This window comes from Bubalus bubalis, chromosome 2 (genome assembly GCF_019923935.1).
Source record: "Bubalus bubalis isolate 160015118507 breed Murrah chromosome 2, NDDB_SH_1, whole genome shotgun sequence".
NCBI lineage: Eukaryota > Metazoa > Chordata > Mammalia > Artiodactyla > Bovidae > Bubalus > Bubalus bubalis.
Genome location: NC_059158.1, coordinates 19,305,305 through 19,319,201, shown reverse-complemented (window position 1 = coordinate 19,319,201; position 13,897 = coordinate 19,305,305). Strand labels below are relative to the sequence as shown.

Genomic DNA, 13,897 nt, shown 5'->3' with positions numbered 1-13,897 from the left:
TGTCTTAGCCATTTATTGTTACCTAAACAGTATGGACTCATTTCTTTTCAGTGCTATATAGTTTATTTGTAATTGGAAGATAATTGCTTTACAATAGTGTGGTTCTGCCATACATTAGCACGAATCACCCCTAGGTACACATGTTCCCTCCCTCATGAACTCCCACCTCCCACCCCTCTAGGTTATCACAGAGCACTGGGTTTGAGCTCTCTGCGTCATACACTGCGATTGTTTTTCATGCCTTGTTTCACGCCTTGTTTTATTGAGCACTTACTGACTTTGAAATACAAGATAGGTTCATCTTGTTATTTCCCTATCCCACCCTCAGCTCTGAAATCAGCTTTCTCCAATGGACTCTCCAATACTTCTCCAATGGGCAATACTAGATGGGTTTCCTATCTGTTCACTGCTATTATCAAGTCTGCTTCTGCCCTTCAGCAAAGTGTATAATGTATTCTAATACAACCAAATGATCATCAACCTTTAACTGTTAACTGTTTTCTAAACTTCCTTTCTTTATGATCATCAGTTGTGAAATATTAGAACTAAGACCCTGATGCAGAAACCAATTATAAATACCACAGTTGACAGAAATTTGAGAAATTGACTAAACAATTTGTGAACTTGGTCTTAGGAGATTGAAGATCTGCATGGTTTTATCCTAGGTACTGGAAAAGGTAATTCTGTGCTCTCCCCACTACCACCACTATAAAATACACTAATCATGAACTGGGCTATTCATCCCACTGGGCTGTTTATCACTAATCTGCTTTGCCTTAAACTTTATTGAGGACTGCTCACTCTTATTTTTCAGTGTGGCCTGTGGTTCATCTACTTTGAAGTTCCATAATCTTGGAATTGGGTTTTTTAAAAAATGTAGCATTTTAGAGCTAAGAATGACCTACAGTTTAAGGATTAATCATTAATGTGTCCTTTACCTCAATACTAGGTTTTAGTTTTAAGGTAATCTTAAATGGCCCTGTGAGCTTTGCTTTACCTGTTTTCGAAACACTGAGCTAAGCGTGTTTTCATCCAAGTATTACATATGATTACAGACTAAAACTTAAGAGGCTCAAAATCAAAGAATATAGACAACCCCCTGTCCTGTATTCCACTTGATCTCTGGCATTTTCCCCAAAGACTATTTCTTGGCTACTTCTAGTTGTGCTATTTTGAAAATTACATTTGTCCAAGTCGGGTTTACTCTGGACACTCATTGTTGGACTTCTTCACGGAGCCTTCAAATGGTCTGTTTCCCATGTGTTTGGTATGTCTGCCTTGTGCTATTAATTTTCCCGTGGCCTTGTTCGTCAGATCCACAGAAGCAAATGAAAGTGATCTTCCTTCCTTCAAAACATGTGCTGTAATCAGTATGTCTTCTCCCACTTTAGCAGGTGATATGTACCTTGAAAGGAAATATTTAAATTTAGTTAACAATAGTTTTTAAAAGAGAAAATTGAGTGCATCTCAAAACAGCCTTATTTTTTTTCCTAGATAGTTCAAGAATAATATCAGTAAACTTTCTGTCCTTTCTAATTTGAATGGCAGATCCTGACCCAATTTCTCTCTTACTGATTCCTTACATGCACACAGGTTTTCCCAAACACAGGGGTTTTCAACTGCTCCCCAGCCCTGCGGCCCTTCTTTGTTTTTAGCATTCCTACTTCATATTTACTTGGGGCTAGTGAAAGATTCCCCCAAGCTTTCATTTAATTTGCTTAACTTCCAACGTGAGGTAATACTTGCTGTTTTGTTATCAATATGCAGAAGTTACTCAGCTCTAAAATGATTTAAAAACAACTATAAGGAATTAATATGAGGCCCTCTTGGATCTCAGGCAGCTCCTGATGGTGGCCAAAACTTCGGCCACACAGACTTTGAAAGGCCAAAATTATGTTTGGCTTATTAAAGATGCTTTATGGTTGTAATAGCAGTATCTTGGAAGATCATGACGTGCAGTGCTAGGTTGGAAGATCTCTGCTCCTAATAGTCTTGAGGCAAAGCAGGGTCATCAGGCGGTCTTAACCCTCATCACATGGAATAAGGGAAGAACTGCTGAATACATGCCTCAATGCCCTAGCAGTTCTTTTTGTTCATCTTAATCTCAAAAGACCCTTTGCATTTTAATCTTGTGATTTGCTTACTGCATGCTCATTTCCATAGTAAAGACAGACTAAATGTTAAGTTAGCCTAAGGAAAGATTTAGATCGAAACCTGATAACTGACATCGTTTACATTGACCTCATGTCAAATAACATTGGTTTTCCCACCCTAACTTCTGCCTCCCCTTCCAACAAAAATCACATCTTCTGTAGCTTAGGTGGAAAAATTCTTTTTCAACACCACATTTCAAAAGCATCAATTCTTCCAGTGCTCAGCTTTCTTTATGGTCCAACTCTCATCCATACATGACTACTGGGAAAACCATAGCTTTGACTAGATGGACCTTTGTCGGCAAAGTGATGTCTCTGCTTTTTAGTATGCTATCTAGGTTGGTCATAGCTTTTCTTCCAAGGAGCAAGCATTTTTTAATTTTGTGGCTGCAGTCACCATCTGCAGTGATTTTGGAGTCCCCCAAAATAAAGTCTGCCACTGTTTCCCCATCTATTTGCCATGAAGTGATGGAACTGGATGCAATGATCTTAAGTTTTTTGAATGTTGAGTGTCAAGCCAGCTTTTTCACTATCCTCTTTAACCAGGAGACTAGTTCATCTACGCTTTCTGCCATAAGGGTGGTGGTATCTGCATATCTGAGGTTAATGATATTTCTCCCAGCAATCAGATTCCAGCTTGAGCTTCATGCAGGCTGGCATTTCACATGATGTACTCTGCATATAAGTTAAACATGACGTGCTCATGTTTGTTTAACAATATGAGTGACAATATACAGCCTTGATGTGCTCCTTTCCCAATTTGAAACCAGTCTGTTGTTCTATGTCCAGTTCTAACTGTTGCTTTTTGACCTGCATGCAGATTTCTCAGGAGACAGATGAGGTGTTCTGGTATTCCCATCTCTTGAAGAATCTTCCATAGTTCATTGTGAACCACACAGTCAAAGGCTTTGGTGTAGTCAATACAGCAGAAGTAGGTGTTTTTCTGGAATTCTCTAGCTTTTTCTGTGATCCAGTGGATATTGGCAATTTGATCTCTGGTTCCTCTACCTTTTCTAAAACCAGCTTGAACATCTGGAAGTTCTCAGTCCACATATTGTTGAAGCCTGGACTTGAATTTTGAGCATTACTTTGCTGTTGTGTGAGATGAATGCAATTGTGTGGCAGTTGGAGCATTCTTCGGCATTGCCTTTCTGAGATTGGGATGAAAACTGACCTTTTCCAGTCCTGTGACCATTGCTGAGTTTTCCAGATTTGCTGGCATATTGAGTGCAGCACTTTAACAGCATCTTTTAGGATTTGAAATAGCTCAGCTGGAATTTCATCACCTCCACTAGCTTTGTTCATAGTGATGCTTCCTAAGGTCCACTTGACTTCCCTTTATCACTGATTATATATCCCTGATTATTTACATTATTATTTCAAATACATACTATACTTAGAAATCCTTTTAGTTCTAGATTCTAAAACCATGGAATGTTTTTAAGGCAAATCTGTAGCTGCACTTAAGGATGACCAGCTAAAGGCAACTCATGCTTTATTTCTGTTATAAATGTGTGTAGTCTCAGTTGTTTCAAATGAGTTATCACATTGAAATAAGTTATTTGGGGTACAGTTTGCATACGTACGTTATGTTCATATCAACACTGACTCCGGATATACCCCTTTCTGTGCATAGCAGAGCAAGCGATGATATGACATCCACTAAGGTGGCTGTCATGCCGCCATGGAGAGTGCCTATTTTATTGGCATGCTGCTCTTCCACTTTCATTTCACAAACCAGTTTCCCAGGGGCAGCAGAAACAAGAGTCACCTAAGTGTTAAAAAAATTTTTTTTGAATATTTGGTGGTATTAGAAAAGCACAAACAGCTCTACCAAGAACTATCATTGGATTAAACCAAGCCACCCCCAAAAGTTGATTCAGAAACTGAAAATGAAGTTACCAGTCTCTCTTGATAGAAATGAACTCTGGAGTAAATTGTTTTGAAATAAAAAGGAATATTTAGGGGAAAACAGGAGTAGTTTTTCTTAATCTCCACTACTCTGCAGAAATCAAACATTCCATCTGAGCTTTTGAGCTCTATGTATAGCAACCTGGCATCTCTTAATGTCTTCTCAGAAATTTTGCACTAACAAAGTCAGGTGGTCCTTGTGATCTGTTAGTCATTGTAGTTTTAATTTGGATGTTCCCTAGTTACTGCAGAAAGTAATTTTTAGAATGACTTCATAATGAATGGTTTAAAACAAATTTTAAAATAGGCTGAAAGAAATTCAATACATTATGAGAACAAGCTTATACCACAAACCTATTTTAGTGTAAAAAAAGTTTAATAGAATCCAGCAAAGTTAAATTGCTGCTTTTAAGGTCCTGCCCCATTTATAGTATCATAATGAAAAAAATTACATAGAAGATAAAATGTGGAACAATGAATTTAGAATGTTATATCAAACATCTTTAGAAAGGAAACAAAAATAACAGAAATGTTTCTTATACCCTATTCAATTTACTAGGAAAAAACACCATAGATATCTAACATTTAGAAGTTGGAACTGAACTGTGAATGGAACGCGTTGCATCCAGTGCAGTAGTTCTTGCTGTCACAGAGGTTTTCAGACAGAATATGGATGACTGTGTGAGGCGTCTGCTGTATGTGGGGGAGGGAGGGGCATCTCCTGCATTAAACGATTCGATTCTAAGTAACTACCATTTATTGAGCACTTTCATAAGTCAGGCACTGTGCCAGTCTTCGCATGCACTATGTAATAAGGGAGAGATGGTTTCCATTTTGTAGTAATTTCAATTCAGACTGGTTTACTCTCAAAATCACCAAGGATATGACAGAATTGAGATTCAGGTCTAAGTCTATCCACCTCCCAGTCTCCCTTGTGGCTAACTGTAGAATCTCTAGATATACAGTGGCTTTTATGCTCCCACCAGGAAGGCATTTTGGAACTTCACAAACTAACTTGAGTTGTTTGCTGTTGTTTATCCCCTACAAGGCCCTGATATGAAACAGAAAAAGAACCATAAAATACAAACCATTCTAAATAATATGTTTTGCTTAACAGGTAAATCAATGGAAAAGTGAATGTCAGAATGGGATCATTATCATTCAATAAATGATCTAGCCATAAGATGTCCTCATTAACTAATAATGCACACCAAGGAGACCCAAGATATAAACTCACCTTACTAGGGCATTTACTAGACTCTGAAGCACTGCAATCTAAAGATGAACAAGATCAAATCTCTGCTCTTAATGGGTTTCCAGTCTATAGGAACAATACACGCACACTGCAGTACAGTGAATGACTGCCGAGAGGATAAATACAGGTTGCTGGAAGTAAGGATCTTACTCATCCAAGTATGTTTTCAGGGAAGAGACATTAGGAAAGGCATCCTGTGAAATTATTTACAGATTGAAGGATGGGCAGAATTTAGCCAGGTAAAGACAGTTTGAAAAAGCTAGGCAGTTCAGGAAGGCCTCATCGTCACCAAAGGTGGGTGCGTATGTGCGTGTGCATTTTCAGTCACATCTGACTTTTTGCAACCCTACGGATTGTAGCCTGTCAGGCTCCTCTGTCCATGGGATTTTGCAGGCAAGTATACTGGAGTGGGTTGCCATTTCCTTCTCCAAGTCACCAAAGATAGTTTAGTGTAATTTCAAGGTACAGTGTATTTAATAGAGGTCAGTTCTTAGTGTTCCATATGATTATCTAACTTTGGCTGGGATGACAAAAAGTAAAACAAATGTCAATTTGACTTTCTACTGAAGAATACTGATTTTAATACTGATCTTCTCCCCCAGCCTGGTGGCGCAGATGGTTAAGAATCTGCCTGTCCAGAGGAACCAGATAACAAACTGCCAACATTCACTGGCTCATAGAGAAAGCAAGAGAATTCCAGAAAAACCATATACTTCTGCCTCACTGACTACACTAAAGCCTTTATTGTGACAATAAACTGTGGAAAATTCCTAAAGAGATGGGAATACCAGACCACCTCATTTGTCTCCTGAGAAACCTGTATGCAGGTCAGGCAGCAACAGTTAGAACTGGACATGGAACAACAGACTGATTCAAAATTGGGAAAGGAGTACAACAAGGTTGTATATCATCAAGTTTGTAACTTTTGACTCCTTCACTTTTTGTCCACCACCCAACTCCTGTCTCTGGCAATCACCACCTGTTCTCTGTATCTCTGAGCTCTGTTTGTCTTTTGTTTTTCTTAGTTCTACATAAAAGGAGATCATATGGAAAATAAAAAAGAATCTGCCTGCAATGCAGGAGATCCTGGTTTGATCCCTGGGTTGGGAAGATCCTCTGGAGAAGGAAATGGCAGCCCAGTCCAGTATTCTTGCCTGGAGAATTCCATGGATAAAGGAGCCTGGCAGGCCACAAGTCCATGGGGTTGCCAAGAGTTGGACATGACTGAGCGACTAAACCCACTCACCCAACTTGAAAGGCCAAAGGCTATACTAAGATACAAAATTGGCTGAAAATGTATACTGGAATAGAGATACTCTTGCACTGGTCACTCTGATATGACAGAGAAATACTTTTATGTGTTACCAATTCTTTTTTTTTTTTTCAGCCCTGTTGCACAGCTTGTGGGATCCTAGTTCCAACCTGGGACTGAACCCAGGCCCTTGGGAGTGAAAATAGAGTCCCAACCATTGGACCATCAGGGAATCCCTAGTGTTGCCAGTTCTTGTCTCCCCAAGTAGAATAAGTAAACCAATGGAAGATAACAATGAAGACTGATTCTTCTTTCGAATCAGAAGACTGATTCGCCACCCAACTTCCCAGAACTAAGAAACATGTCTTGTGGGGGAAGAAACCAATAACTACCTCTCTGTTGACAAATGGGGTTGAGGAGAGGACACTGTTTTAAAAAAAAATAGATTTCGGTTTCAGTCAAGATACAGGCTGTAGGGAGCACATGTATTTCTTTGGTTATTAACTGTGGCTAACTTTGTGTTAGAGACCATGCTCAGAAATGTATATGCATGTCTTACAGGCACTGAGACACCGTCTCAGTCCTCACAAATCTTTCAAGTAGACAGTGTTTTTGTCTCCACTGGACTCAAGTCCACTAAATAAACCTGCCTCCCCTGAGTTACTTGAAAAGAACACTGAAAGATAAAGGTAAAAATGGAGGCAGTGAGAGACTACTTTTTGGGGCTCCAAAATCACAGCAAATGGTGACTGCAGCCATGAAATTAACAGATACTTGCTCCTTGGAAGAAAAGCTATGACCAACCTAGACAGCATTTTAAAAAGCAGAGACATTACTTTGCCAACAAAGGACAGTCTAGTCAAGGCTATGGTTTTTCCAGTGGTCATGTATGGATGTGAGAGCTGGACTATAAAGAAAGCTGAGTGCCGAAGAATTGATGCTTTTGAACTGTGGTGCTGGAGAAGACTCTTGAGAGTCCCTTGGACTGCAAAGAGATCCAACCAGTTAATCCTAAAGGAAGTCAGTCCTGAATATTCATTGGAAGGACTGATGCTGAAACTGAAACTCCAATACTTTGGCCACCTGATCTGAAGAACTGACTCATTTGAAAAGACCCTGATGCTGGGAAATATCAAAGGCAGGAGGAGAAGGAGATGACAGAGGATGAGATGGTTGGATGGCATCACCAACTCAATGGACATGAGTTTGAGTAAACTCGGGGAGTTGGTGATGGACAGGGAGGCCTGGTGTGCTGCAGTCCATGGGGTCGCAAAGAGTTGGACACGACTGAGCGACTAAACTGGCTGAGGAACCCGTAGAGACTATCAGAGAAGACCAAAAACAAAAGTTAACAAATGGGTGCCATGGGAGGCAAACAAAGGCCTAGGGAAGAGCTCAGAAGAATTTAAATATTCCCTGAAGATTTAACCAGCTGAAGTACCATTTCACTCATGTTCATTGGCAGGGTGGTGATGGTGATGAGAGATGTGCTAAGCAGGATTATAAGCAGTATTTTTCCCCAAAGGCTGATAAATGGCAGATTTTTTTGAATCATTCTAGAATGCCTACAAAGGTAGATGCTATGAAAGTCTATATTCACAATAATCACGTTGGCAAGGTTTCTCTCAATTACAGCTCCTCTGCTGCCTTCAACCTGGAAAAGGGGGGCTAATAGGGAAAGACCTTTCTCACCACCTATAGACTGAGGACTGGGGTGATGTCACTTCACTCCTCCAGATCTCCTCTCAAGAGGGAAAGCACAAACTTGGGGAGAATTTTTGCAGCTAATCTAGTTTGGTATGTAAAACTGGAATAGAGTCATTCCCAGGAAGGAGTGATGCCATGCAGGAATGTAAATATGATGAGCCCATTATAATAAAATCACAAATCCAACAGCAACAAAGAAGTCTAAAAAATCTGTTCTCCGAGCAACAGTAGTCTAAGTATACCTGTTGGCATATCATGTTGATAAACTTTAAGTAATATCACTGTCCTTTTGTGGTAGAGCCAAAGCTTCAAAGTTTTTCGAGTAAGTGTAAGGTCTATTCTTACTTTCCTAACCACTTCTATAGTCTTCAAAGGCTACTTACTGTTCTCAACCCTGTATGTCCTCGGGGTTCAGTCTTAAATCCTTAATGCTTCTCTCTAGTCTGTGCTGTTCCTCTTGAGACAGCTCATGTACCTGTACTTTACCTCTCATTTCCACAAGGATAACTCGACACAATTTAACCTGGCTTCTGAACTGCCTGCCCTTATTTCTTTGTGTGTTGGATTTCACCTGGTATTTCCAGATCTCACCTGAGACTCCTGAAGTATATACTTTCACATGTGTTATTGTGGGGGTGAGAGTTCCATTGGCAAGTAACTTAAACATGATAAGGTGAAACATGTTTCTTTACTGCAGAACTAGTTGAAAGCTTTCGGAGAAGGCAATGGCACCCCACTCCAGTACTCTTGCCTGGAAAATCCCATGGATGGAGGAGCCTGGTAGGCTGCAGTCTATGGGGTCACTGAGGGTCAGACATGACTGAGGGACTTCACTTTGACTTTTCACTTTCATGCATTGGAGAAGGAAATGGCAACCCACTCCAGTGTTCTTGCCTGGAGAATCCCAGGGACGGGGGAGCCTCGTGGGCTGCCGTCTATGGGGTCGCACAGAGTCGGACACGACTGAAGCGACTTAGCAGCAGCAGTTGAAAGCTTTAATATATAAAAGGGATGCAATGGCTTTATTCATATGAGGTACACAGAGTAGTCAAATTCAGAGATACAGACTATAGATAGTGGTTGGCAAGGCTGGGGAAAAAAGGGAATGAGAAGTTATTGCCTAAATGGTAGAGTTCCAGGTCTGCAAGATGGAAAGAGTTCTGGAGATGGATGGTGGTGATGGTTGTACAACTATGTGAATGCAAAACTTACTACTGAATTGAATAATATGGTTAAGATGGTGAACTTTATGTTGTGTGTGTGTGCTCAGTCATGTCCAGCTCTATGTGACCCCAAAGACTAGCTGGCTGGCTCCTCTGTCTGTGGGGATTCTCCAGGGAAGAATACTGGAGTGGGTTGCCACACCCTCCTCCAGGGGATCTTCCCAACTCAGAGATTGAACCCAGGTCTCCTGCATTGCAGGCAGATTCTTTACTGTCTGAGCCACCAGGGAAGCCCCATGTGGTAAAATATGTGTATTATACCACAATTCTAAAAATGGGGATACATCCATGTTTTCTGAAATTATTTGGAGGACTTTTTTTTTCCCCCTCAGGGCACATCTGATGGTGTTGGGAGCCACGTTAGGCATTACTGACAAAATGGAGGCACGGCCCCAGACCCGTTTCTTCATTCCACAGGCATGGTCCCGGGATGAAGGAGTTAGGCCTTGTAATTCTGACTTGTCTTTTCCTCTCCTCGGCTGAGGTGACTGAAAAGGAATATTAAGCTGCTTATTGTTTTTGAGAGGAGCATGAGAAGGCACAAAGCCTTCTGCAGCTGTGCTCAGAGAATAATTCATAAAGTTAATCACTGACATTTGTTCAAGGACTTTTACAAAAAAGTGTTCCAGGGTGAGCACACAGGCCGCAGCTTGAGACCATGGGAGGGATTGCTATCTGAAGCCTATTTATGAGGAAAGTGTTTATGGCAAAGGAGTTTGCTGAATTTAGGGCTTAGGAATAATTAAAATAGAAGCTAAAGATTTAAGGGATGCTGTAATGTTAGCATATTCTTCTATTGCTTATAGAAATTAGGGACTTTAGAGATATTATTAGCTAGAAGCCCTTTCTAAGAAATAGTGAGCTTAGGATACTAGGGGCAAACAGGACTTAGAAAGATAAGAAATAAACTGAGGAATGTGGTATGCAGCCCAGACATTAGCATGAGTTACAGTGTATTCACAAGGACACATGAGAAAAAGTAGATAAGAGAATCGCTGAGGCAGGAACTCCTTTTGAGGGGCAACAATGATTTATGGAGACAACAAATCTGGGTCAGTGGGAACTGAAAATATCAAACCTCTGACCTAATGCTTTTGTCAAAGTATAAAAGAGAATCATAAGCTTGAAATAAACAGGCAGTCCAAGAAAACTGAGAGGCTGCCTTAGGTTCTCGCCCACACCACTCACCCCTTCAGGCTGAATCCCTGGCTGCTGGAGCTGGATTCTGGCATGATGGGACTGTTCCTTGGAACCCACTTTTTTCCTCTCCTCGATGATAAACTCCTGGAGGGTGAGGAATTGTGATGGGGAGTGTGTGGTGTGTGTGTGTGTACATGCACACAGTTGTGTCTGACTCTTTGAGATCCCATAAAATGTAGCCTGTCAGGCTCCTCTTGCCGGTGGAATTTTCTAGGCAAGAATACTGGAGTGGGTTGCCATTTCCTCCTCTAGGGGATCTTCCCAACTGAGGAATTGAACCTGCATCTCTGCATTGGCAGGTGGATAGTCTACCACTGTGCCACCTGGGAAGTCGATGGGTATATCTTTATAATCTCACAGTACTTAGTTTGTTGACTGATTTAAAAGTGATCTTATAGCAAGATCAGGACTTTATTTTGAGTGTTAGTCTTTCTGTATCAGTGCTTTTTAAAAGATAGGTTTTGTGGGTGTTTATAAACACTGATAACACGGAGGTTTTTTTTACAAAGAGGACAGGCTAAAATAAAGAAGTGCAATGTATGATCTCATGCATTGACTTGACATCTATACCAGAACTAATTTTCAATTTGCTTTCTTCAACAGATCATTTGTAGAGGGACAAAAAGTCACCATGAATTATCAGAATCTATATGCTGTCTCCAAACATCTGTCCAAAAAACAAAATCCTCTTTGGAATATTATCAGCCAGATTTTCCAGTGTTTTTGTATTTGATTCATTGACTTTGTGGGAGTGGGTAATGGGGCAGACTTGACACAATAGTTCTGTACACCTCACTTGCTTCTTACACCCAGAAACATTATTCCTTCTAGTCTTCACAAAAGCAATAGGGTAAGAGGACAAGTGTGTCTGAGAGACCGTGTACATCTTTTACTCCAGTTTAATTTTAACAGTAATCTTGCATTTTAAAATCCTGTACTTAAAAGAGCATTTCTTGCCTTGAAGAATATCTGGTGTCATATTTAAATCACCAAAGGGACAATTTTTTGAAGTAAAATGATTTTATCAGTCAAGATCCCGTAAGGTACAAAAACTACACTTCTTTTATTAAGAAAGAGACTTTAAAGAATTATTAACCAGAGATTTAGAGAAAGAAATCATATGATTTGAACAGCCAACTCTAAGTCCAGTGCAAAGACATGGTTTATATGTATACAGCAATGGCAACCCACTCCAGTTCTCTTGTCTGGAGAATCCCATGGACGCAGGAGCCTGGTAGGGTGCAGTCCGTGGGGTCGATAAGAGTCAGACATGACTGAGCAACTTCACTTTCACTTTTCACTTTAATGCATTGGAGAAGGAAATGGCAACCCACTCCAGTGTTCTTGCCTGGAGAATCCCAGGGACAGAGGAGCCTGGTGGGCTGCCGTCTATGGGGTCGCAGAGTCGGACACGACTGAAGCGACTTAGCAGCAGCAGCAGCGGAATTAAGAGTAGCAATTTATCTAGTTTTCACCTAGGTCAAAGTGAATGATGAACAGCATGGTTTTAAGTCAAGTTTTCAAAATCTCAGCGCTTCTGACATTTGGACTGGGCCATTCTCTGCTGTGGGGACAGAGGGAGGGAATCTGTGCACTGGGGATTTTGGCAGCATCCCTCCACTCTGCTCAACCACCCCCAATTGAGAACCGCCGGTCTAGAGCACATTATCTTAAAACTCACAGTAAAAGAAACCATGTTCATGACTAGATTTACAGATCACTATGCATAAACCTCACCCCACTCCAGTACTCTTGCCTGGAAAGTCCCATGGACGGAGGAGCCTGGTGGGCTGCCGTCTATGGGTCGCACAGAGTCGGACACGACTGAGCGACTTCACTTTCACTTTCATACATTGGAGAAGGAAATGGCAACCCACTCCAGTGTTCTTGCCTGGAGAATCCCAGGGATGGGGGAGCCTGGTGGGCTGCCATCTATGGGGTCGCACAGAGTCAGACACGACTGAAGCGACTTAGCAGTAGCAGCATGCATAAACCTATTTAGCTTGAGCAAATCTGCCCACACGAAACAACTGCAAAATCCATTTTTTATCAAATTAACACACAAAGCACCTACCATGATACCAACCTGTGCAGTTAATATGATAGTCACCTGTCAGTAGTGAGCACTTGAAACACAGCTAGTATGAACTGAGATGTGCTCTACAGTTCACACGAGATTGCAAAGTACAGAAAGTTAGCCCTCTTTGTATTGACTACATGTTAAAATATTTTTGATATGTTAAACTATTTTACTAAAATTAATTTAACATTTCTTTTTAATTATGCAATGTTGTGATTATAAAATTAATATAAAACACCTTTTTTCAAAGGGGGTCGTGAAGCCCTAAAGGGGGAACTTTTCCCCAACTTAACACTCCTCCTAGTTTACTTTATAAATCCCAGCAGGAAAAACGAAGATTTTATCAGCAACAAGCTAAGATACCTCCGCAACTCAACCAATGAGACACCACCACAAACCCGACTCTCCTCTCCTCCAAGGAACTTGTTCAAAACAGCCCCTCTCAACTGTCTCCTATTCTCTCTATAGAAGAACAGCTGAGGACTTGCCCATGGTTAGCCTCAGCTTGCAAGTCCCAACGTGTAACTCCTCTGCCATTCTTGAGATAAACCCATTTTGTTGACTCATAAAATGGACAGATCAACGTAGGCACACCTACCACGTAACTCTACTCCATCAAAGCAGTAATCATTACTACTAGGGTGAGTTTAGGGATTCAATCCAAAAGAATCTAGCCAGAGACAACGTATGAAGCGTTCACCCACGAACCAAGAAGGGCGCTTTCTTTCCCTTCGTTAGAAACCGCGCCTTCGCCTCTAATACCTTTTCCAAGTTTCTATCGAAACAGTTAAATTTGCCTGAGTGCGTTAGCCCCTCCAGCAGAGTCTTTGCCTTCTTCACCCAGATCATCGTGAACCGTTCGCCGGTTCCCAGGCTCCACTTAAGACTGAGTCTTGGAAGAGCAGGGGAGCCCTGAAGTTCGCAAAACAACAAGGTCAACAGCCTTCTGGACCCGAAGAGCGTTCCGGTTCCGCCGCCGAGCGCACCCGCCACAACTGTCCCCTCCCCGGCAGCTGGCGCACTGACGTCTAGCACCTCGTCACTGACGTTTCGCCCGCGTTGTGACAGCGCATGCACGCGCCGTTTGGCCCTTGCCATCCCGGGCCGACTTTCTTG

The 13,897-nt window shown here is 41.4% G+C and overlaps 1 protein-coding gene across 1 annotated transcript; it reads right to left on the bottom strand.

Annotated features, from left to right (window-relative positions):
- Positions 1-44: 44 nt before the first annotated feature.
- On the bottom strand, positions 45-13,894 carry ACOT13 (acyl-CoA thioesterase 13). The gene is made up of 3 exons (XM_006051193.4): positions 13,544-13,894; positions 3,740-3,924; positions 45-1,405 (listed from the first exon to the last, which is right to left on the bottom strand). Exons 1-3 carry the CDS (start codon positions 13,877-13,879, stop codon positions 1,201-1,203), a joined length of 726 nt encoding a protein of 241 aa, XP_006051255.2. The 5' UTR covers positions 13,880-13,894; the 3' UTR covers positions 45-1,200.
- Between the last annotated feature and the right edge of the window lie 3 nt (positions 13,895-13,897).